The sequence below is a fragment of the Acipenser ruthenus genome, chromosome 44 (genome assembly GCF_902713425.1).
Source record: "Acipenser ruthenus chromosome 44, fAciRut3.2 maternal haplotype, whole genome shotgun sequence".
NCBI lineage: Eukaryota > Metazoa > Chordata > Actinopteri > Acipenseriformes > Acipenseridae > Acipenser > Acipenser ruthenus.
In genome coordinates this window covers 2,395,043-2,421,720 of record NC_081232.1, presented here as the reverse complement: position 1 = coordinate 2,421,720, position 26,678 = coordinate 2,395,043, and the positions used below count along the sequence as shown (strand labels likewise).

Below are 26,678 nucleotides of genomic sequence, written 5' to 3'. Positions count from 1 at the left end.
GTCGATTTTCCTCTTACGGCCGCACCCAGGGAGGTTGGCTACAGTTCCATGGACCTTAAACTTCTTAATAATATTTGCAACTGTTGTCACAGGAACACCAGGCTGCTTGGAGATGGTCTTGTAGCCTTTACCTTTACCATGCTTGTCTATTATTTTCTTTCTGATCTCCTCAGACAACTCTCTCCTTTGCTTTCTCTGGTCCATGTTCAGTGTGGTGCACACAATGATACCAAACAGCACAGTGACTACTTTTTTCCATTTAAATAGGCTGAATGACTGATTACAAGATTGGAGACATGTGTGATACTAATTAAAGAAACTAATTAGTTTGAAATATCACTATAATCCAATTATTTATTATCTTTTCTAAGCGGTACCAACAAATGTGTCCAGGCCATTTTAGAATATCTTTGTAGAATAAGCAATAATTCATCTATTTTCACAGCTTCTTTGCTTTATTCTATGACATACCAAAGGCATGCAAGTACACATGATAAAATAGCTTTTAATTTCATCACTTTTCAGGAGGAATGAAGCATTATTTCAATGAGCTGTAAGGGTACCAACAAATTTGAGCACGTCTGTATATATATATACAGTGCACCGAAGCTTCCTCTCCGTGGTTCACTGCCCCTTTAAAAATTGACCCAGGACACAAAACTGGAGTTTGAAGCGCGTAGGTGCTATTTTTAATAAAGAAAATAAACAAAACAAAAACAAAATCTAACTCCGTTTTGGGGCGCTGACTAAACACAAGTCAGGAACCTAACTATTGCTGGACAGCAAAGCTGTTTACCGGCTACAAAACAAAACAAACAAAAACACATAGTTTTTCACAATTTAGAAAAGGTTTTACACTACCTTTCTACGGCTGCACAGTCACAGTCACAGTCGGACTTACTCACACAGCAGCAGCCCCAAAGAGACTGGCTGCTTTCTTTTAAATACCCTACACCCGGCTCAAATTTACAACGATAGCCAGGTGCAGAGGATAATTAATAATAAAACAATAATACAATTAAACAAATTAAGGCTTTCAGCCTGTGACCTTCTGGCAGGTGTAATCCTTTGCTCCCCAAAACTACACTTTCTCACAATATATAATATGAGAGAGAGAGAGGGGGGGAGGCAGGTTGAATTGACCCCGGCTCACTGCTCCTGCCAGCCTGCCAGTTTGTGTAGCTGCTTGGCGACGGCCTCCATTCTGCTGCTGTATTCCAGGGTGCAGTAGTTTCCCTCAGGGACCCCTTCGAACCCATGCAGGAGACCCCAGCAGCAGCCTGCGATCACCCCCGTCGAGTCACTGTCTCCTGCGGGGGGGGGGGGTAAATCGGTAATCAATTTCAGTGTTAAAACTTTCCATTGTTTTCCTGAATGTTTAACCACAATATAGGATCGATAACCCCTAATAGAGGATCAATAGCCATAAGGCTGTGGCACAAACCACCCAAAGTGAAGCAATAAGCACTTCACCTGCCATAGCTTAATTCACTGGCAGAATGCCTGGCCAGGCAATCCAAAAATTCAGCTCCATAACTTGTGCCTAGTTTTCCTAAACCCTGCTAGGCAGTGAACCTAATTCATTTTTATTACCGCCCAGCTATTAGGGGTATTATGGTAATAATTTTCCTAAGGCTCTTTGCACTTGTCCCTGTTAGCTACCCTTTGTTGGAGGGGGCAGAACTTCCTGTTAGTTACCGGGAGTTTAAAAAAAAAAAAAGAAGAGAGACAGGGAAAGGAGGGAACTGACTTATTTTTTCAGCCATTTTGGACATGTGGGTTTGGTAATCACCAAGAGCCAGCAGTTTGTTGGTCTGCACATTGCATGTGTAACTTTTTTTGTTTGTCAGCCGTATTTTCTTTTCATTCCATTTACATCGGAAAGACGTGTTGACAATAGTTGCTCAGCAGTATGCAGCATTAAAGATTAATTCTCAAACTGAACGCAGTAGGGATTCAAGGAAATGCATGCACATGGATTAGGGAGTGGTTAACATGTAGAAAACAGAAAGTACTGATTAGAGGAGAAACCTCAAAATGGAGCGAGGTAACCAGTGGTGTACCACAGGGATCAGTGTTAGGTCCTCTGCTATTCCTAATCTACATTAATGATTTAGATTCTGGTATAGTAAGCAAACTTGTTAAATTTGCAGACGACACAAAAATACAAATACAAAACAAACACTGTTGCAGCAGCAAAGGTCATTCAAAATGATCTAGACAGCATTCAGAACTGGGCAGACACATGGCAAATGAAATTTAATAGAGAAAAGTGTAAAGTATTGCATGCAGGCAATAAAAATGTGCATTATAAATATCATATGGGAGATACTGAAATTGAAGAAGGGAACTATGAAAAAGACCTAGGAGTTTATGTTGACTCAGAAATGTCTTCATCTAGACAATGTGGGGAAGCTATAAAAAAAGGCCAACAAGATGCTCAGATATATTGTGAGAAGTGTTGAATTTAAATCAAGGGAAGTAATGTTAAAACTTTACAATGCATTAGTAAGACCTCACCTAGAATATTGTGTTCAGTTCTGGACACCTCGTTACAAAAAGGATATTGCTGCTCTAGAACGAGTGCAAAGAAGAGCAGCCAGAATTATCCCTGGTTTAAAAGGCATGCCGTATGCAGACAGGCTAAAAGAATTGAATCTATTCAGTCTTGAACAAAGAAGACTACGCGGTGATCTGATTCAAACATTCAAAATCCTAAAAGGTAGAGACAATGTCGACCCAGGGGACTTTTCTGACCTGAAAAAAGAAACAAGGACCAGGGGTCACAAATGGAGATTAGATAAAGGGGCATTCAGAACAGAAAATAGGAGGCACTTTTTTACACAGAGAATTGTGAGGGTCTGGAACCAACTCGCCAGTAATGTTGTTGAAGCTGACACCCTGGGATCCTTCAAGAAGCTGCTTGATGAGATTCTGGGATCAATAAGCTACTAACAACCAAACGAGCAAGATGGGCCGAATGGCCTCCTCTCGTTTGTAAACTTTCTTATGTTCTTGTTCTTCCTGAGTGTAGTACTCGTACTGCTCATTCCACAGTTACACAGTCTTCTTGACTGTACAGTTAGCTAGCGTGCATCTCTTCGTGAGATCTCCTGCTTTTTGTGGGATTGCTGGCTGCTGCTGTTGTGCATTAGCGCAAGGTTTGCGTTTTTTCTTCTTTGTACCTTGGTACCAGAGTTGACGCAGCCTTTGAGTTATTAACTCTATATTGAGACAGTACCGCGTCTCAGTACCGCATTTGCATACGCTTCGGTACTGACGCTACCGCGTTTTTCGCTACCCTTCAGTACCGACGGTAGGTATTTGTATTTGGTACCCAGACTGGTTCATACCAGGTCTGTTGATACCAACGGTACCCAGAACTGATGTTCGGTACCAGGTTCGGTACCAGGCTAACTGGTTAGACTTCATACCAGTAATATTATTATTGGTACCCAGACTAGTTATACTGAGTCTGTCAGTACCAACTCCCTCAGTACCTAGAACAAACGCTCAGTACCAGGTTCAGTACCAAGCTACCTGTAGGTAATACTTTACATTGGGTACCCAGACTAGTTTTTAGTCAAGTCTGTTGATACCAACGTCTCGGTACCTACACTACTATGTTTCACAGTTGCATTGACAGTGGCGCGAAGCTGCTGGCAGCTGATGGCCACGAAAGATGTGTGCGCTGCTTAGGTCAGGAACACGCAGAGCCTTTTGTGCGCAGTGCGCTGTTTTCAGCAAGCGATCACTACGGTCCAGGCTTATGCGCCAGTCGAGTGATAGCTCCATTACCCCGGCACAGTTACCTCCTATGGAGGCAGCTGGTAGCAGCAGAGGGCGCTCTAGGGAGGGCAGTTCTGGAGAGCGCTGCTCCAGGGAGCGCCATTCCAGCCATTCCAAGGAGCTTAGCCAGAGGCCTCGCTCCGCTGAGCGCGGTGCCAAGTCACGTGGCTCCAAAGAGTCAGCCTCCAGGAAGCACAGGTGGAGGAGTCCCTCTTCTTCCTCCTCATACTCTTCCTCTCCTGCTTCTTCTCCTTCCCCGAGGAGTAAGGAGAGAAGGCACAGGTCCCGATCATCGGACCGCTGGCGGTATATGTGTGAGATGTTCCAGCAACAGCAGTCAACTTTGACCCAGTTGTTGCAGGAGCGGTCTCTGCCAGTGCAGGCACCTGCTGTGGTGCAAGCACCTGTTGTGATGCGAGCACCTGGAGGACACTCTCTCTGTCCTCGCTTCAGAAGGAGCTGAGGAGCGTGAGGAGTTTCTCAGAGGATCCAGCGTTGGACTTGCTGCCTGATTCCCTTGCCTAGGGAGCTCATACCCCTGATGCGCCGAGCCAATGACGGACTTAGGGTGCCATGGCCGAGCACGACAGTTGAGAGGTGCTCTGTTTATGACGAGCGTAAGGAGATACCCTCTGGGGCCCCGCCCATCCACTCGGATTTTTGGCAGGAACTGACCACATCGTGGCAACACCCGGCCACAGCCCCTGCAGTTCCTCGGTCGGGTACGACCTATAGGGTTCACGAGGGGGATAAAATGGGTTTGGTCCAGTTTCCCTCTGTCGGGTCAACTATTCCAGCCTTGGCACAGCCAGCGAATCTTGCATTGCTGTCCAAAGATGCAGCTTGTCTGAACAAGCAATGTCGTGTTACGGAGGTCCTTCTAAAGAAGGCTTACTCCGCTGATGCCTTCGTTGCCCGGTTGGGCAACTACGATACATGTTTGGTGGCTTATCAGAGCCACATTTGGAGCTCCACTGCTGAGGGGGGACTTACCCTCGATCAGACAGAGGAGCTGCGGCTGATCTCCCAAATGTTGCTACGGCTACCTAAGCTTCTGAGCCAAGCAACTGGGCAGAGTATGGCAGCATTGGTTGCTGCGCGCCGTCAGCAGTGGATGACTTGTTGCTTCGGTCCAAAGCAGCAAGGGAAGCAACAAAGGCTTTCAGTGACCTTGCCCCTAAGCCGGCACCACCACCTAAGAAGCAGTGGTATCAGAGACCACCGCCTCGGCCACAATGGCAGCCTCAGGGCGGTCCACGGGACTCTCCAGCAGCCGCTGGTAGGTCAGGCCGAGGGCGCGGTAGGCAAAGGCGGTTCCAGTGCAATGCGCCTGATAAGAAACCGCAGGCGCCTAAACCGAAGCAACAGCCCTAGGAATTTGTTGCCACAGGCCCAGGGCCCCTACTCCAAAGCCCATCTAGAGTACTGGGGCCAGTGCACCCGTGATTTGTGGGTGCTCACCACTATACGTCGGGGGTACTCCTTACAATTCAGCCATGGACCACCCCCCTTTCGGGGTGTGGTCCATACGCTGGTCAAGGACCCCCAAGCCAACGACTCACTGGCTCAGGAGCTAAAAACCCTCCTGCAGAAGCAGGCTATTCGCATCTTACCGATCCTCGATCTCAGACAGGTCAACCTGTATCTGAGCCGCAGGCGGTTCAAGATGTTGACCTTACGACAGCTGTCGCAGTTCATCAGGCCGAGTGACTGGTTCACGACAGTGGACTTGCAGGACGCCTACTTCCACATTCCCATAAAACCAGGGCACCAGAAGTATCTTCAGTTCGCTACGAGTTTTGTGTACTGCCGTTCAGCCTATCCCTGGCGCCACGCGTTTTCACGAAATGCATGGACGCTATCCTGGCCACTCTGACACTGAAGGGTATCAGAGTTCTAAACTACCTGGACAACTGGCTCATTTGTGCGGAGTCGCCAGGTCAGGCGCAGCAACACATGTGAACTTGTCACCGATCACCTATCCAGACTAGGTCTGAAGGTGAATCATGCGAAAAGTCAACTAACGCCAGCTCAAGTAGAGCTCTACTTGGGTCTGAGTCTGGACTCCCAGTCCATGACAGCAGCGCTGTCGGACGACAGGGTGTCAAGCATATCAGCCTGCTTAGGCCTATTCCAGTTAGGCAGAGCTTTACCAGTGGTGACATTCCAGAAGCATCTGGGCCTGATGGCAACAGCCTCTCAATCCCTTCCCCTGGGCCTCCTGCATATGCGGCCCCTCCAGGTCTGGTTCAACAGGATGGTCCCTCACCCAATGCTGAACCGCAACCGTTTGGTGACAGTGTCCAGATATTGTCTCCAGACTCTCTCTTGGTGGAAACAACCGACCCACCTACGCCTAGGCATCAGGCTGGGAGCGGTCACAGGAAGAGAAGTCGTTACCACCGACGCCTGCAACCACGGTTGGAGCGGAGTGTGGAACAGTCGAGGTGCACAAGGGGTGTGACGGCCTCCGTGGCGGGGCCAACACATAAATCTTCTAGAACTGCAAGCAGTATTTGTCACCCTTCAGTTCTTTCTAGAGGAGATCAGGCAGAGACACATGCTTGTCCGGACGGACAACACGACAGTGGTGGCTTACATCAACCACCAGGGTGGTACAAGATCACCCAGTCTCAACAGGGTGGTCACCAGGGTTATGGTCTGGGTTCACACTCACCTCCTCTCACTCCGAGCGGTACACCTACCCGGAGTGGTGAACATTGCCGTAGACCTCCTCTCGAGGCAGGTTCCGGACGGCTCAGATTGGAGACTCCATCCCGAGGTTGTGAGCCTCACATGGGAACGGTTTGGGAGAGCAGAGATCGACCTCTTTGCCTCCCGGGAGTCGACACATTTCACCCTGTGGTTCTCCATAAGAAGAGACGAAGGGTGTCTAGGGGTTGACGCATTCGCTCACCAGTGGCCAGCACGTCCACTATATGCGTTTGCGCCAATAGCCTTGCTACCGCTGTGTCTGGAGAAGATCAGACAGGACAGGGCCACAGTCCTACTAGTAGCACCTCACTGGCCCAAGAGAGCCTGTTTTGCCTCACTGATACAGCTCCTGTGCGGACAGCCTTGGCAGATGCCCAGTCGCCGCGACCTGCTCAGCCAGGTGCAGGGCGGTCTGTGGCAACACGACCCATCGAGCCTACAGCTCTGGGTTTGGCCCCTGAGCGGCTCCATTTGAGCCATCTGGGTTTGTCTAATAGGGTGATTGACACCCTACAGAACGCTAGGGCTGCCTCCACTCGTTCCCAGTATGCCTCAAGTGGGGCGTTTTTCAGACATGGTGTCTGTCGAAGGGAGAGGATCACACAACATGCCCGATGGCAGTGATCTTGCAGTTTTTGCAAGACCTGCTGGATGATGGGAAGAGCCCTTCTACTCAAAGTCTACCTGGCAGCTATTTCAGCTTGCCATGTGAAAATAGACTCCCCAGGAGCACATTTCCTGGCGGGACAGTTTTTGAAGGGGGCTAAGAGACTCTGTCCTCCTTGGATGGACGTTGCTCCTCACTGACGGTTGAATGTCGTGCTGAATGCACTGACCAAACCACCTTTTGAGCCCATGCATTCCGCAGAGCTAAAGCTTTTGTCTTTTAAGACAGCTTTTTTGGTGGCAGTCACTTCTGCTAAGCGAGTAAGTGAGCTGCAGGCACTATCTGTCACCAAAGCCTGTTTATATTTTGCGATGGGGCGGTCACGAGTGACACTCCGGACCAACCCTGCGTTTTTGCCGAAGAATATTTTGGCTTTCCATATCAATCAGTCGGTGGAGTTGGAGGCTTTTCACCCTCCTTTCACCCTCCTTTCCAGTCCGACAGAGACAGAATGCTCCACACGCTATGCCCTGTCAGAGCGCTGGCGTATTATGTGGAGAGGACAAAAGGTTGGCGCCAGTCGGAGCAACTCTTTGTTTGCTACGGTTCTCAGTCCCAAGGCCAGGCTCTGTCTAAACAGCGCCTGTCTAGGTGGCTAACAGAGACCGTGAAGATGGCATATCAACTTGCGAAGTTGCCCCCGCTGGAGAAGATCACTGGCCATTCCACTAGAGGGCAGGCCACTTCTGGGCGAAGTTCCAGGGTGCATCTGTCATGGACATATGCAATGCAGCGGTGTGGGCGACCCCCCCCCCCCCCACGTTCTTGAGGTTCTACAGGATGAACATCGTGGATCCGCTGTATCCTGGGTTTGGATCAAGGGTGTTGAGGGCTGCCTCAGAGGCCGTCCCCTCAACTAAGGATTGATCAGCAAGTAACTTGTCACCTTGTAGGACTGTTAGCGCGGTTAGCTCATAAGAGTCTTGCGCCTGTCCTCACGACAAATTGGGTATACTTACCCATTAGTGATGGTTAATATTTCGTACTTGAAAGAGAACGTTAGGTTATTATCATAACCCTGGTTCTCTGAAATAGAAATATTAACCATGCGGAGCCAGGAGACTCAAAAGTAAAAAGAGAATTTGCAAATGGCTGCAGTGTGCTTTTGTCAGGGCAACTCACATTGCGTCATGCACTCTCCGGAGAGTTTGTTGGCAAAATGCTTTTCAGTTCTTGGGTTATTAAAGGGGAACAACCCATTAGTGAGGGTTAATATTTCTATTTCAGAGAACCAGGGGTATGATAATAACGTTTTCCTTTCTGTACCCTTATTATTATTATCTAATAAACTGCTACAATATTTTAACCTACTTTGTTGTGGTTGAGGGTGTTTTGTGTGTTCATTGTAATTCCTTGATCTTATACACGTCATTAAAAAAAATAATATTGATAAGGTCTTAATTAACGTGAATGAATATTCAGATTATTTAACAGATAACTAATAGATTGCCTGTGTTTAGTCGGTGATCTAATATGGTCTATTTTTGTTTTTCGCTGTTCTACATTTTTTGAATGCAACTGTTCATTTTAACCTTTTTTTTTTTAAACAACAGTACTCACTGTTGCATGAACCCTGAGTGTAATAATCCAGCACCTCTGCACTTAAGCATTTGTATATCATTATCAGCTAACAAGTGTTCAGCTGATATGAACCCCCAATATCTCTCACAAGCACATGGGTACATATTTTTACGAAATCACAACGAAAGGAATAAGAAACACAAGAACATAAGAAAGTTTACAAAACGAGAGGAGGCCATTCAGCCCATCTTGCTCGTTTGGTTGTTAGTAGCTTATTGATCCCAGAATCTCATCAAGCAGCTTCTTGAAGGATCCCAGGGTGTAAGCTTCAACAACATTACTGGGGAGTTGGTTCCAGACCCTCACAATTCTCTGTGTAAAAAAGTGCCTCCTATTTTCTGTTCTGAATGCCCCTTTATCTAATCTCCATTTGTGACCCTTGGTCCTTGTTTCTTTTTTTAAGGTCAAAAAAGTCCCCTGGGTCGACATTGTCTATACCTTTTAGGATTTTGAATGCTTGAAACAGATCACCGCGTAGTCTTCTTTGTTCAAGACTGAACAGATTCAATTATTTTAGCCTGTCTGCATACGACATGCCTTTTAAACCCAGGATAATTCTGGTTGCTCTTCTTTGCACTCTTTCTAGAGCAGCAATATCCTTTTTGTAACAAGGTGACCAGAATTGAACACAATATTCTAGGTGAGGTCTTACTAATGCATTGTAAAGTTTTAACATTACTTCCCTTGATTTAAACTCAACACTTCTCACAATATATCGGAGCATCTTGTTGGCCTTTTTTATAGCTTCCCCACATTGTCTAGATGAAGACATTTCTGAGTCAACATAAACTCCTAGGTCTTTTTCATAGTTTCCTTCTTCAATTTCAGTATCTCCCATATGATATTTATAATAATAGTGTGGAGTAGTGGTTAGGGCCCTGGACTCTTGACCGGAGGGTCGTGCGTTCAATCCCTGGTAGGGGACACTGCTGCTGTACCCTTGAGCAAGGTACTTTACCTACATTGCTCCAGTGAAAACCCAACTGTAAAATGGGTAATTGTATGTAAAAATAATGTGATATCTTGTAACAATTGTAAGTCGCCCTGGATAAGGGCGTCTGCTAAGAAATAAATAATAATAATAATAATAATGCACATTTTTTATTTTATTGCCTTTACACTTTTCTCTATTAAATGTCATTTGCCATGTGTCTGCCCAGTTCTGAATGCTGTCTAGATCATTTTGAATGACCTTTGCTGCTGCAACAGTGTTTGCCACTCCTCCTATTTTTGTGTCGTCTGCAAATTTAACGTGTTTGCTTACTATACCAGAATCTAAATCATTAATGTAGATTAGGAATAGCAGAAGACCTAATACTGATCCCTCATCAAATAGTCAGTAATCAATTATTAGAATGCATGATCAATAATCTGTAATAAAGCGTTTCAATCCAATACTACCTAATCAGTAGCTGGTACTCGTCATTAATATTTAGTAATCAACAATTCAAAAGCAGTACTCAATCAGTTTTGAATACCAAATAACCATTACTGAGATGATCAATAGTCATCAATAGAATATCAATAACCACTTATGCTTGATCAATAACTGCGATTCGAGAAGCAATATTAACTAATCAATACCTCCGTGGAACATGGCTCTGTTGCACAGCTCCTCCCAGTCAGGCCCTGCCCCCAGCAGGGAATCCAGCGCTATCATTGGAGCATCGTGCCCGCTACGCCCCGCCCAGCCAGACAGGCTGAAGCTCTGATAGGCTGAGTCGCGTTCTGAAGGGCCGTAGGGGTCAGGCCAAGTCACAGGCCCCTCCCCTGACACCAGACCTCTTTCAGAGAGATACCTGAGAGAGGATAGAGGGGGGGGAGGGATTACAGTTGCGCAGGAGTGCCTTGGTTCAACTATAGTTACATTGGAATTGCAGTGAATTACAAACTGCACAATTACAATTGGAACTGACCCCAAGTCTGGTTCCCAGTTCTCACCATTCCCACTTGGCTGTGAAGAAACCCCACTCTCTCAGATTCTCCTCCACATCGACGCCGGCTGATTGGACGAACTCCATCGCCAGCGGCAGCGCCCGCATGAGCCCCGCCCCCCAGGAGAGGAGTGGACGTCGCTGCACTGCGAAGGCAGTGAACAGGGCCGAAGCGAACGAGCCCAGATAGCCTGATCAAGGAGAGAGAATGTGACCACAGAGAAATCAAACCAAAATGATAGAAAAAACAGATTTTGAAACTCATGCACTGCATGGACACTTTATTAGGACTTGCCTGCCTGCCTGTTTAGATAAGAACATAAGAACGTTTACAAACAAGAGGAGGCCATTCGGCCCATCTTGCTCGTTTGGTTGTTAGTAGCTTATTGATCCCAGAATCTCATCAAGCAGCTTCTTGAAGGATCCCAGGGTGTCAGCTTCAACAACACTACTGGGGAGTTGGTTCCAGACCCTCACAATTCTCTGTGTAAAAAAGTGCCTCCCATTTTCTGTTCTGAATGCCCCTTTATCTAATCTCTCATTGATTATTGATTGATCGGCTATTGACCACACCTGGATATTTGATTATTGATTATTGTTTGATAAGTTGTTGATTATTGATAGGCTATTGATTATTGATTGATATGTTATTGATCTCACCATGATCTCATTGATTACTGATTGTTACGTTATTCATTATTGATTGATTGGTGTGACAAAGACAATGATTCTTGGTGGTAAATCTCCCTCCCGACCTGTGAGGGCGCTAAGTAACGGGAACAGAGTACCCTGGACTGCTTGGCCTGACGCTTCGTTCCTAGGGTTAAAAGGAAGTCGATCATTTAGAAAAGGGGCGAAGTTTCGGTATATCAACTCATCGACCCGGAAGGGAAATGATGTGGCAACTGCGGATTGAAGGAGCGGCTGCAATCGTTTACCAAGGGGTCATGACTGACGGTACAAATAGGGGACGGAGTGACGTGATCTGTCCCTTCGTTTTGGTTATTGCACAAGAACCCGGAAGGACCTGAGGATTTGTGTACACGTATCGTGAGTGTTTCGTTTGTTTGTCTAATTGTGTCTTGTTATTATTAGATGGCTAACACATTCCGGAGCTGTCACCAAAGGCCAACACAAACCCAGAACAGCACTGCCCTTGTATCACAAAGAAACTGTATATGCACCATGAGCACTAATTCACGCACTAACCGGACTTGTGTATGTGTTTTGTGTGGGTGTATAATAAATGGGACTATTATTTCGGGACAAACCCAGGGATTACAAATTAAGTAGTACACACGGCTGTATTACTTACCATCATTTATTGTTTACTGTTTGTTTTGCCGTCAGGCACTGGACATACAAATCTTTAAACAACTTTGCACCTGGATTATAATTGTCTGTATGTTCATTGATCACCTGCACACTGTTAACCACTTTGCCACAATTGGCTATTGAGTACTGATTGATAAGTTATTTATTATTGATTTGATAGGCTATTGATCTCATCTGGATCTCTTTCATTATTGATTATTGATTGGTTTACCTGTAGGGTGGTTGTGAGTCATTCTCCCTGTCTCAATGGAAACTCTGATTAAATCAGGGAGCTCCTCCGGCCGAGGATACCTGAGACACAGCCAATGAGCATCACTCAGAACAGAGACACAGCCAATGAGAATCACTGGAACAGAAATACATTAATTACTGATCTCACCTCAGCCCGATGCACATGGCCCTCATTGCGGCTCCACAGCCAGTTGCTTCAGTATTGAACGGGATCCGGTATCCACCGGGCACACCCGGCCTGAGCTGAGAGGTTCCTGAGAGGGAGGAGAGAGATAGACATATACACACAGGCATTAGAACTTATAAACAAAGACAGGCAGAGAGAGAGAGAGAGAGAGAGAGAGAGAGAGAGAGAGAGAGAGAGAGAGAGAGAGAGAGAGAGAGAGAGAGAGAGAGAGAGAGAGAGGTTACCCAAAATGCTCGTTGGTCCCGGTTTTCTCCCCTCCATGTCTTTCATGGCCTCGACATAGCGAAGAGCAACTTCCTGCAGCAGCTCCTCACCTTCCTTCCCTACAGGAAGAGGAAACAGGGAATAGAAAGTGAGTTTTGGAGAAACTTCGAAAATACCGCTTGGGAGCAAGTTACCTGTTGCTAGGGCCTCCGCAGTTGCTAGGTGCAGCACGGTGTCATCGCTGACAGGCCAATCAGGGAGCTGCACCACAATGTTCTTGAGCCCGCCCATTTCCTGTAGCTCCTGGTGAATGCAGGGCCCTGATTGGTTGTACTCCCACAGCTGGTTCCGGTAACCGAGGGCGTCGCCAGCTCCGCTTAGCAACATGGCTGCACGGTAATGAGAGGGGCTGAGAGAAAGAGAGAGAGAGAGAAGATTACCACCAGGTGAGCAGTGCAGTGGTAATCTTGATAGACTCCAATGGGAAATATCTGGACGAGGGGCGGCCGTTCCCAGGCAGGAGGGTGACCAAACTATGCTGTCCCACCACAGAAAGTGCCCTAAACATCCTGTCAAAGCTGAAACTTGGGAGCCCAAAGTATCTCATCACACACGGGCACCAGCAACTTGGGCTCCAGGGAGGCAACATGGCAAAGTCTCTGAAGCAGGTGGCAGACAGAGCAACACAGGCATTCCCTGGCTCCAAGATCATGATCTTCACCCTGCTGGCCAGAGTGGACGTACCCCAATGCATCATCCAGGGCATCAACGCAGAGGTGTCCTGAGGCATAGCCCTGCTGCCCAAGGTGCACCTGGCACACCACCGCACCATCCAGGAGCACCACCTCTAGAACCAGGAGCACCACAATAAGGAGGGCATGATGACCTTTGCCAAGGCTCTCAATGATGCCACTCTGGGCCGGGACCCTACCAGCCCCACCCAGAGAAAAGGATCCCCCAAAATGCCCACCAGTGCCTCGGGGCATCCTGTCATACAGAGGTCCGATACACAGAAGCCCAGCCAAGCATCCCTCAGCCAGGCCGGGCCCCCAGCAAGAGCAGGGGCCCCCAGCCACAGCGGGACAGTTACACAGCAGCAATGTGCAGAGCAGCCCACCCAGCCAGCTTGGAACTGGGGGAGATCAGGACACTGTTTAACATCATCTGCACCAAACTCATGAACTGAGGAACAACGGCTACCGCAAGCTAATTTAATTTCGCTGTTAGATTTTCCTATTTTCTATTCTAACTTAATTTAAATCACACACTATATATATATATATATATATATATATATATACACACACACACACACATAGTATTTTCTGATTTATTTTATTGAAAATGATCACCAGTTAAAATGAGATTTTCAATAACTAGTTGAAACATTCAGTGTTTGTACAGTTCCGCATTTGGGTGTAAAACAAAAACTCCAGATTTTATAAATAGCACCAATAATCTGGATATAATCATACTCCACGAAAGCTGGAACAGTGCAGATTTGTGTACTCACTGTCCAACAGGCTACAGGGAATTAATCTTGCTCTCCCTAAAGAATGCCCAAACCAAATGGGGCAGAGACTCACGGGGCATCATTGTGTGGAACAAAAGGGATCTCAAAGATTGTCTCTCCCATTAAACGAGGGGAGACACATTTATGGCTCAAAATTGAAAAACACATCTTACAATCCCAATCAGACACATATTTGTGTGCAGCTTACATCATGAATTAACTCCCCCTATCACAAAGAGGGGTGCTTTCAAAACCTTTAATTGGAGATCACCCACTTCCAGACTAAGGGGCACTGTGCTGCTGTGTCGAGTCACAGGGGAGTAAGACTCGAGTCAAGTCGAGTCTAGTCTTTGACATGCCAAGCTCGAGTCAAGTCACAGATTTTGCCCAAGATGAGTCGAGTCACCTATCTGGCTCAAGTCAGTTCGAGTCATTAGTTCTGACAGTTTGAGACAGTCTGATTTAATCAGATTCATTTTACAGGAGATTAGCAATCTACAAGCAAAAAGAAAATAACATTTCAATTAAAAATACAAAATTGAGATGTGCAATAATGTGGTCATACTCGCCCCACTGATGTTCACCATTAAAGGTCCACGGTTTCTTGGCCTATTGATAAGCAGATCGCTATTGACCATACAGAGGCCCTTTTACCCATGCTCAGTTGGGTTGGATGTACAGTAATGGATACCACAAAACAAAAGAATGCATTTAACCATTTATTTACAATTTTACTGAAGGCAGCCTGAGTATTTTTTTAGGAAAGGGAGATTGTGTCTAACTAACCTGCTTGATTTTTTTGAGGATGCAACATTGACAATGGATAATTGCAAAGCATATGACATGGTTTATTTAGAGCTCCAGAAAGCTTTTGACAGTCCTGCATAAAAGATTAATTCTCAAACTGAACGCAGTAAGGATTCAAGGAAATGCATGCACATGGATTAGGGAGTGGGCAGCAGTGTGGAGTAGTGGTTAGGGCTCTGGACTCTTGACCGGAGGGTCGTGGGTTCAATCCCAGGTGGGGGACACTGCTGCTGTACCCTTGAGCAAGGTACTTTACCTAGATTGCTCCAGTAAAAACCCAACTGTATAAATGGGTAATTGTATGTAAAAATAATGTGATATCTTGTAACAATTGTAAGTTGCCCTGGATAAGGGCGTCTGCTAAGAAATAATCACGTAGAAAACAGAAAGTACTGATTAGAGGAGTGGTGTACCACGGGGATCAGTACTGGGTCCTCTGTTCTTCCTAATCTACATTTTAATATAGAAAAGTGTAAGGTACTGCATGCAGGCAATACAAATTTGCATTATAAATACCATATGGGAGACACTGAAATTCAAGAAAGAATCTATGAAAAAGATCTAGGAGTTTATGTTGACTCAGAAATATCTACAAAAAAAAGGCCAACAAAATGCTAGGATATATTGTGAAAAGTGTTGAATTTAAATCAAGGGAAGTAATGTTAAAACTTTACAATGCATTAGTAAGACCTCATCTAGAATATGGTGTTCAGTTCTGGTCACCTTGCTACAAAAAAGATCTTGCTGCTCTAGAAAGAGTGCAAAGAAGGGCGACCAGAATTATCCCGGGTTTAAAAGGCATGTCGTATGCAGACAGGCTAAAAGAATTGAATTGAACAAAGAAGACTACGCGGCAATCTGATTCAAGCATTCAAAATTCTAAAACGTATTGACAATGTCGACCCAGGGGACTTTTTCGAACTGAAAAAAGAAACAAGGACCAGGGGTTAGATGAAGGGGCATTCAGAACAGAAAATAGGAGGCACTTTTTTACAGAGAGAATTGTGAGGGTCTGGAACCAACTCCCCAGTAATGTTGTTGAAGCTGACACCCTGGGATCCTTCAAGAAGCTGCTTGATGAGATTTTGAGATCAATAAGCTACTAACAACCAAACGAACAAGATGGGCTGAATGACCTCCTCTCGTTTGTAAACTTTCTTATGTTCTTACTAGGTTAGTCTTATCCCTCTCAATACTAAATTAATCCACTTGAACAGAATCATCACAAATCTGATTTGGTGCACTGCTGCAATCAGGATCCTGTTCATTCTGATTTAGCAGAGGATCCACCTGTGATCATTAACCTCTGGGATGCTGCAATCAGGATTAGCAGATGTACTAAATTTAGTCAATCAAGTGGAGGTAGGCTGCAATTGACCCAATATGTTTGCTCTTTAATTTTCCAGTTTCCCCCCATGCTTTTCCCATGGTTACACTTTGCATTTACCATAACGTTTTTTTTTGTTTGTTTTTTAATGCTTCACCATACCATTATATGATTTCACTGTGTTTTATTACACTTTGCTAAGCTTGGGACACTTTTATAAGGGTTAGTTTACCATGTTTTATTTTTTAATATGGTTTACCACACCTCTCTGTGCTTCACTATGCTTTACCATGCTTTCACTGTTGTATATTACACTTTGCTGTGCTTTTACTAGGGACACGTTTACACAAATGACTAGTTATCTAAATATATATATATATATATATATATATATATATATATATATATATATATATATCGTATCGAAACGTACAAGGTACAGCTCAAAGTTGCAAAAGTGCATTTCTTTCTTCCATGTTGCGTACTTACTTAATCGTCATCTCTGCTCTCGGGACGTCGCAGCAGGTTTTTCAGTCGGCGTTTTGTAAAGTCAGCAGCTTTTTAATTTTACTAAATAAAAAATCAGTTCGTTTTTCTCTGCGTTCGAGTTTCTAGTAAACAAACCACTAACAGAGAAAAACACAAGCGCGGCCTTTCTCAGACTCTCTGTCTCCTCTCTCCTCCCCCCTTTCTCCCGGTTTTGCACAATCAGCGAATTGCTAAAGGACGGTTCATAAATAAATAACTGACCAATCTCTCCCACCTCTCTCTCAAGTTCAAATACTTTATTGGCATGACAAGTTCAACACGCACTGCCAAACATAATGCTGCTTGTAATGTGAGTCAGCCTCGTCTGCTGTGTGTCTTTGGCCCCGTGTCAGGACGCTACAAACTCTGCAGCTGTTACTGCTCCCTCGCCCCTCTCCTCTCTCCCCATTATACAAGTTCCCCAAAATAAAAGCATAGCAAAGCATATTTAAAAAAAACAAAAAAAAACATGGTGAACTAACCCTTATAAAAGCGTCCCATATAAGTCCCATACAGGGGCATCATTTAAGAAAAAATGTATATGCTATTATATGTCTTTCACACTTTCAACCTGACGTTTTGTTCTGTTTTATTGTTTTGTTTTATTCTCTTGTTTTACTGTTTTTTATTGCACTTTAATGTTTTATTGTGCTTGAATGTTTTTCTTCTTTGTTAAGCGCCTTGAGATGGCTTACCATGAAAAGTGCTCTATAAATACATTTTGATTTGATTTTTAATATCAAGGTCTGTGTGTGTACAAGCCGTTTGTGTTTAGATGGCTTTGTACGGTTATTTCATGCACTTGTAACACGGTATTTGTTGTGTGTATTTGATTTATCACACTATTTTTGCACTTATTTATTATCACCCATTATTATAACTATTTACTTTGTGCGGACATTTCCATTTTGTTTGTCTCGCACGAGTGATTTTTTTGTCTGTCTTTTTAAACACAAGCTGCTTTGGCATCATCCTGGAATGGAGCCTGTCATTTCTCAAAGCAGAGTTGCAGATTGGGTGTTTCTGATACTTAGCTTTAGTAAGACACTTTTGTTATCAGTAATACTGTACATGCATGTGTTAAATATGTATGAGGCCAAATTATATATCATATGCAATAAAGTAAGAATGTTTCTTCCATAACTTCGAACACTCCAAAGTACAAATTTGAAACTAGAAGAAATGTGATTTTAACCACTACAACATATTGTCCCTGGCTTCAGTGTGCAGAAGTCAGGCTCTTAACTAATTAAGCATACAGGATGTCAGATTTGTGTAAATGCGGGGCTCCTGAGTGACACATCCAGTAAGACACTCCCGGAGTGCAGGATGTGCCCTATAGCTTGGAGATTGCCGGTTCAAGTCCAAGCTGTGCCACTGCCGAATGTGGACGGGAGCTCCCAGGGGCCGCCGCACAATTGGCCAAGTGCTGCCCAGGAGGGATAGCAATTTGGTCAGCTGGGGAGTCCTTGGCTCACCGGACACCAGCGACCCGTTGGCTTGCCGGGCATCAGCAGGCCAGCCTGTACACAATTCAGAAGTGCGTGTTCCTCCGACGCTGTAAGTGGACGGCTGACAGCACACGTTTCAGAGGACACGAGTGCTCGTCTTCGTCTCTCCCAAATTAGTTCAGGGGTTGCAGCGGTGAGCCATGTTGAATAACAATTGGACATGCAAAAAATTGGAAAATAAATACAAATTGTTCCAAAAAAATAAAGATTTGTGAAAATGCTAGAGTAGAAATAAATCTAGATCTGAGCTGTCTAGCCTTAGTGCTGCTGAACCCTTAACAGAGGCTACTTAATTTACTGCAGATGATAACAACTCATTATTTTCTTTATACAGAACACCCTCGCTATAAGGAACCTGTTGGGGTCCAAGCCTTTTGTTTGTTGCATCGAGGGGTTCGTAAGGACAATCAAAATGAACGATAAACTGCTGGAGTAAGTTAATGATATTAGATTTTGAACAGCAGCAGAATTACATGTACCTGTTTGTCTCATGTATGCAGTATTCTGCCTTTGCTTTATCCTATTCCACAAAGAATTAAAACGCAGTACACAAAGCAAAAATCCTGAATTGAAGCTAAACTTTTATTCAAAATCAATCTGACATGAATCGTTTTAAAGTGCACCAAATCTTAGACTGAACTTTATTTCAAAATTAATCCTGCAACGAAAAGTTCATCAGATCCTCAAGTTGTTTTTTTTTTTTTTAATCAATTTTGCTTTGGCGCACGGTTGCTGAACAAGCCAAAAGAGTGCTTTTTGACAACATATATTCACGACAGATATGACTGCGTTACTGCTTTTTTCAAACGATCAATATAGTTTCCAGCTTCGTTGCATCATGAAATGATTTTCGTTTCGGAGGCACAGTTACACAGCTTGCGCTTTTTAAAGTGCAAAAAGCCAGATTTTAAAGAGATCAGCTACTAATATTACCATTTAAACGTGAAACACATAATCCAAATAATTAAACAAATAATCCATTTGATTGTTTATTTTGTTTTTGAATGGCGTTAACACAGCCCAATACATGAAGCCTATTCCGCTAGCATTATCTTGCCGACCACACCGATGAAGTTTTGTTCTTTAAAAAAAAGCTGATACATGGACAGTATTTTGCTGCCGTAACACCAGAAGCCTGCAAGCCTCTCCCATGTGTAAATAGTCGTCGCAAAGGATTTTGGGAAGCGGGAGTGTGATAGAGAGAGAAAGGGCCCTCCCAACCAGAAAGTGTAAGGGGGGAGGTATGCTGCCTCCTAGATGTGCCCCCTTGAGGGTAGGTGGAAACCGGAAGGTGATCATATTAGGAGGGGCACGTAGTTGCAAGTACTCAGGACGACTCCATTGCAGTCAGCTGCGGGGCAGCCCTCTATTGGAGAAACCATTGCGACGCGTTGACTGCAGGGAGGAGTTTTCTGGGTGCAAAGGGGAAGCAGCTACGTCAGTACCTCCCCTTGCGCTGAGTTAAACAGAGCGACCGGCTGGAGCGGGACTTTGTCAAAAGCTTTCTGGAAATCTAAATAAACCATGTCGTATGCTTTGCAATTATCCATTTTCAATGTTGCATCCTCAACATGTATTCAATGTATTCATCTCATTTCACATGTAGCACATTAGATAATCAAAAAAATTGTAAATGGGTGGCAGTTGTGTGCTCAGTTTTGAGTGTTATTACATTATCAGTATGAGTATTACATTATCCGAACAAAAAATTTCAATCATACTGTAGCAGGGCGGTAGTAAGCCCTGCTGATTTAAATGTATTTGTTTATTTTTAGAACGGGGTCTCCCCCTCTGCCCCTGTGTTATTTTTTTATGATTTAGTTATTGTATTTAAATGACGACGAAAGCCGTGTTTTCTGGTGTATTATTTATTTGTATATTGTTGTGTAAATGACGGCGAGTGCTGTATGTTTTGTTATTGTTTTGTTTAGTGGCGGCGTAGTCGAATGTTTGTTTGTTTTTATTTCATACTGTTTGGTAGTGTGGATGGGAAGCACCATCCACTATTATAAAAACCTCGTGCAGTAGGTGGCCATTTCCTGAATTAATTAAGTGATTAATTTGTTGCTAATTCGGGAGATGGTCACCTGCATAAAAGCCTGCAGCTCTCTACCCTCGGGGTGGGTGTATGAGAGGAGTGGAGAGAGCGAGGAGAGAGAAAACGAAACTAAAATAAAATATAAAGCGACTGCCCAGCCTGACCTGTATGGTTTATTTAGTATTTTGTGTTTGTGATTATTTTTGTTTACTGTTTTATTTTTGCTCTGTGAGCAAGTGTTTTTGTTTGAACCTTTTATTTATTGTTGTTATTTAAAAATAAAATGGCGCGCAGCGTCTTTTTGTTTGAAATCTGCAGTACTGGTGTCAGTGTATTTTTACTTCCTGCATCTGGCCTGACGTCACCGCCCAGCCATCCTGTCACACATGGTGGCAGCAGTGGGATCAGCAGCACCTCCTGGACTCAGGCAGAAGAGGGTACTGCAGTTTTTTTTGTTTTTTTTTCATTTTTTAATACGTGTGGAGTGAGGATGGGAAGGAAGAGCTGCAGAAAGCAGCAAAAGCGGCGGCAACAGCAACAGCTGCCACCAGGGGACGTCGGCCCAATACCAGGACCAGGTACCCCAGGGGAGACCCCAGAAGCGGGAGATACCAGCCACGGGCACAATGAGGGAGAGCAGCTGGGATGCCATCCTCCGATCCCGCCTCCATTACCTCCAATGGTAGGAGCAGAGCAGCAGGAGCTGCCTCTGTCTCCACCGCCACCGGCAAAGGGAGCCTGCCTGCTGGTTCCCCCACTGCAGCCAGAAGGGGATGAGCCCCTGCCGCCTCTGCTGCCAGAAGGGGAGGAGCCCCTGACACCTTCGCAGTCAGAAGGGGAGGCGCCTTTAATCTTCAGCACTTGCTGGCCTTTATCACATATCTCAGACTGTCTCTCAACCTGGCTCCTTCCTCTATCAGGCATCCAGTATCAGTTCCGCCTTCAGTCGTGTGGAAGCGACATCGTGGGAGAAGTAGAGTCATGGACAAGTACAACGCAGTTAGAAGCAGAAAAGAGGAATTACATCTTTAAATTAAATCTGGAGTTGCTTTAATCAGAAAACATTGCATCTTAAAGCCTTACAGCTGCGTGTATTTTTCTGATAACAAGCTGAAACTCAGAGCAGCTGATTCAAATTATGCGGTGTTCTGAGACACGGGGGAGGGGCGGAGCGCGCAGCACAAACACAAACAAACAAAAGGCAGCCAGTGTTCAGAGTGACAGCGTGTGGAAGCGACAGCGTGGGAGAAGTACAGTCGTGGACAAGTACAGTGCAGTTAGAAGCAGGTTGACAGCTGCCGAAGCTAAACTGAACTTCCCCAAAAAATAAATAAATAAATAAAATTAGTAATAAAACATGGTCTTCAAGCCAGTAATCTGTGACAATTGCATGATGTGGGAAATCCGAGAAAACCCAACAGAGCTCAACCAAGTTTGTGTAAAGTGCCTCACGATCCAGGACTTGCTTCAACGAGTAAGTCTGTTAGAAATGGAGCTGGAAGAAATGAGACAGCAACAGGAGCTTGAGGAGCTGACACACCCACAATTCATGGAAGTCTGCACCCCTAGCAGACTGAAAGCCACCAGGGAGATGGAAGAGAGTCGAAACAGCTGGGTTCAGATAGGCAGAAGCAGGGAAAAAAAGAAACTTCGTCAAACAGAACCACCAGAAATCCAAACACCCAACAAATTTGAGCCACTTCAACATTTAGATGACCAAAACCAACATCAAGAGAACAAAAGGAACAACATCCAGGACCCTATCAACAGTGCTGGCCAGGCAGCAAAAAGAAGGGAGGTCATGATAGTTGGGGACTCCATATTGAGAAACACAGCAAGTTCAGTTCGCAGTTTGGACCCCCTTACTATAACAGTGTGCTGCCTTCCAGGAGCCTCTGTCAAGCACATCACTGAGAATGTGAACAGGCTCCTAGAACGAACAGAAGACGACCCGGTAGTAGTCGTCCACATCGATACAAACAACATTGGAAGGGACAGACCAAGATCCCTGCAAAACAAATTCAGAGAGCTAGGAAGGAAATTAAAAGACAAGACCAAAACTGTGGTATTTTGCCAGTACATTATGTCGAGCCAATTCTATTTTCTGTAACCTCAAAATGGAGCGAGGTAACCAGTGGTGTACCACAGGGATCAGTGTTAGGTCCTCTGCTATTCCTAATCTACATTAATGATTTAGATTCTGGTATAGTAAGCAAACTTGTTAGATTTGTAGATGACATAAAAATAGGGAGAGTGGCAAGCAGCAGCAAAGGTCATTCAAAATGATCTAGACAGCATTCAGAACTGGGCAGACACATGGCAAATGACATTTAATAGAGAAAAGTGTAAAGTACTGCACGCAGGCAATACAAATGTGCATTATAAATATCATATGGGAGATACTGAAATTGAAGAAGGAATCTATGAAAAAGACCTAGGAGTTTATGTTGACTCAGAAATGTCTTCATCTAGACAATGTGGGGAAGCTATAAAATGTTTGGATATATTGTGAGAAGTGTTGAATTTAAATCAAGGGAAGTAATGTTAAAACTCTACAATGCATTAGTAAGACCTCACCTAGAATATTGTGTTCAGTTCTGGTCACCTCGTTACAAAAAGGATATTGCTGCTCTAGAAAGAGTCAAAGAAGAGCAACCAGAATTATCCCGGGTTTAAAAGGCATGTCTTATGCAGACAGGCTAAAAGAATTGAATCTATTTAGTCTTGAACAAAGAAGACTACGCGGCGATCTGATTCAAGCATTCAAAATCCTAAAAGGTACAGACAATGTCGACCCAGGGGACTTTTTTGACCTGAAAAAAGAAACAAGGATCAGGGGTCACAAATGGCTCTTTTATTTATTTGTTTTAACTATGGCTGTTTAGGTTTTTATTTTAAGGGACAGTGCTCCATCATACACACGAACGAGTAGTAATTAATAAGTATATTATTTAATAATAATACATCTTGACTTCTTGTGCATCACAGGTTTGCAGTTTCTTGCGATCTAATGATCTGAATGCCTTTGGTGTGAAAGCAGCTTGACGGCGTCAAAATGCGCTGGATGCTGGCGCTGTGACGCGACGCGCTCAGTGTGAAAAGACCTTAATACTACGATTTTTAATAAATAAATACATGATGGATACTCCCTGAACGTTTATGAAATATTATTTCAATACCATGTTTTTGTGGTTGTTTATTTTTTTTTATGAATTAATCGTTTATAATACTGTATTTCACTGACAGTTTATTGTGGCATTGACATACTAAAATCTCTGAGTGGGGTTGCTTAGTAACTGAATTTATATATTACATCATTATATTGCACATTGTGCTTCTAAAGACCCTGTGCTTGCACTGTATTTTACTAGTAGTAGTATACTAGTAGTATACAGGTAGTGTTTAATACAAAACCGTATAAACCCTAATTTTATTCATGAATACAAAAATATCTGTACCTCCAAATAATAGTTGATCTCTGTTTATCACGGGATGGGATGGGACGGGATTTTTTTTTTGACAGGACAGGGTGGGACAGGAACCTGATGTGTCCTCCTCCACCCTGTGGGAAGCTTTGAAAGCCTTCCTACGGGGACAGATTATATTCTATGCTGCCCTTGAAATGAAAAAACGAACAAAAAGATTGTCGAATTAACAACCCTTATTTTACAATTGGACAACCTGCTTTATACAAAGAGAGACTTACATTGCAGGTGGAATTTAATTCATTATCCACCAATCTGGCAGGAGAGATATTGTTCAAATCACGGCATGCTTTATATGAGCATGGAGACAAAGCTAGTAAAATTCTAGCCCACCAACTCTGGCAATCAGCATCTTCAAATGTAATTAAGCAGATCCGAGCACCAGTAAGCCCAACAGTAGACCAGAGGGAAATAAATGCCCCCCCTTGAGTGTGGGTTGTACTGTCCTATTTCCCTCCTTAACGCCGATGTAAAGATCTTGGCTAAAATTTTGACGCGACGTCTGGAATCTCTCCAGACCAAAACTGATTCATAAAAAACAGGCATTCATTTTTTAATCTCAGATACTTGTTAAACATTATGTATAGTCCTTCGACCTCCAACCTCCCAGAGGTACTTGTCTCTCTCGATGCACAGAAAGCTTTCGATCGTGTTGAGTGGGATGATCTCTTTGAAACCTTGCACAGATTTGGCTTTGGTGACAATTTTATTTCCTGGGTTAGATTGCTATATTCATCCCCTCTTGCCTCTGTCCATACAAATAACACTTACTCAACGCTTTTCGTAGTAGTCAGTATCTAAGAGGGAGACCCTGCTGCTTATTATTATTATTATTATTATTTATTTCTTAGCAGACACCCTTATCCAGGGCGACTTACAATCGTAAGCAAATACAATTCAAGTATCACAGTACAAGTAATAATACAATTAAGAGCAAGATAAATACAATGACTTTGGTTCAAGCAAGTACAAGTGTGACAAAATACAATTCAATAATACAGCAGATAAGTGTCAGTGATAGTTACATCAGGATATGATTAGATACAAAGTACTACAGGTTAAACACTTGGCAGATTACAGTACTCTGAAGTACAGGATTAAATGCAGTAAAACAGGGGGCAGATAAGAGCAAGTAAAGCGCATTTAAGGAAGGGTGATAAGTGTCCCAGGGGAAGAACAGAGGAGTTCTACAGGTGCTTTCTGAAGAGGTGAGTCTTGAGGAGGCGCTGGAAGGTGGTGAGGGACTGGGCAATCCTGACCTCTGTAGGAAGGTCATTCCACCACTGCGGAGCGAGGGTGGAGAAGGAGCGGGCTCTGGAGGCAGGGGATCGTAGAGGAGGTAGAGCCAGTCTTCTAGTGCAGGCGGAGCGGAGAGGTCGAGTGGGGGTATAGGGAGAGATTAGCGTCTGGAGGTAGCTGGGTGCAGTCTGGTCAAGTCATCTGTAGGCTAGTACAAGAGTCTTGAACTGGATGCGAGCGGTGATCGGGAGCCAGTTTCCATTTTAGAACAATTTGGTGGAGGTGCAGGAGTGATCAATGAAAGGCAGACAACAAGAATCCAAAGTGCAAGGAGGTTCTTTATAATCCTGATCTGGTGACCTTAAATAATAATCCCAGGCAATACAGCAATGTGTATTGCACTGTTCTAAATAAAGGATTTGCAGTCCCAAATAATAAACTCAGTCAATTATACACACAGTATACAAACACGGTCACCGGTCCTGGGTGCGTGCGGTAGTGCTTGTGGTGCAAATACAATTTATATTGTAATACAGATGAAGTGATGGCCGGGTTATTGCTGGCCTCTGGCGACAGCTCCAGAACGTGTTAGCCATCTACTAATAAATACCAAGTAACAAATTAGAGACAAACAAACAAAACACTCATGGTACAATATAAATAAACACTGGTCCTTCCGGGTTGTTTCCTTGACATAAACGAAGGGACAGATCACGTCACTCCGTCCCCTATTTGTACCGTCACTTATGACCCCTTGGTAAACGACTGCAGCCGCTCCTCATCCGCTGCTGCCACATCGTTTCCCTTCCAGGTCGATGAATTAGTGCACTAAGCTCCACCCCCTTTCTAGATGACCGACTTCCTTTTAACCCTGGTGTGGAAGGGTGGTGGGCAATTCATTGATACACAGGAGACAGAACTGTAGTTGAAACGCCGCTCCAGCACACCGATTTATTTTGGCCTGCAGAGGGCGCTGTTTTCCGTGGCCTGAATACCGGCAATGGTAGTCAGGACCACAGAGTTACCAACACTGGTTTACAGTCCGGTTGATGCCGGCGCACTCGCAGGTGCTCAAAATAATAATGAAAACAAAAGGCGAAATGAAAAGGGAAAATAAAACACAGTAATAAAACTACAAAATAAAGGTGCTGCTTACACAGTGCCCCCACTGCCCCTAAGCCGGTCATCTCAGGATCTCCTTTCTCCGCTGTTATACACTATACACTGGGGTGGCCAAAGTTCCCCTATCACTGCACACGTCCCCTCGGGTACGTAACAATATATTTTAATAAATGGTTTATTTATTGCTGGCTGTCTTCCTCAGCCGTGCTTGCATGTTTTGGTCGCTCGCTCCAACCACTGGCGTTCTTGCCTGGTCTGTGTTTACACTGTCCTTCTCAGCCAGCGTCTCTGTGTGTTCCAATCACGGCCACCCGAATGCATGACCAAGCGCAGAACTTATGGACCGAGCAATCCCACAAGGCCGGCCTCTCAGACACTCAGAGAAAGGGAAAGCCAACACACCCACTTCCCCACCTCTCCGTGTCACTGCCATGACTGACAGGCAGATCTACGAGGCTGCTGCCC

The 26,678-nt window shown here is 44.5% G+C and overlaps 1 protein-coding gene across 2 annotated transcripts; it reads right to left on the bottom strand.

Moving 5' to 3' along the window:
• Nucleotides 1-334: 334 nt before the first annotated feature.
• adprh (ADP-ribosylarginine hydrolase) lies at nt 335-17,195 on the bottom strand. Of its 2 annotated transcripts, XM_033998209.3 has the most exons (8): nt 16,780-17,194; nt 12,838-13,052; nt 12,664-12,762; nt 12,401-12,506; nt 12,233-12,312; nt 10,694-10,877; nt 10,337-10,551; nt 335-1,310 (listed from the first exon to the last, which is right to left on the bottom strand). In XM_033998209.3, exons 1-8 carry the CDS (start codon nt 16,788-16,790, stop codon nt 1,150-1,152), a joined length of 1,071 nt encoding a protein of 356 aa, XP_033854100.3. In that variant the 5' UTR covers nt 16,791-17,194; the 3' UTR covers nt 335-1,149. The 2 variants fall into 2 exon arrangements, with proteins under 2 accessions (XP_033854100.3, XP_033854099.3); XM_033998208.3 differs by having other exon boundaries at nt 12,664-13,052; nt 16,780-17,195.
• Between the last annotated feature and the right edge of the window lie 9,483 nt (nt 17,196-26,678).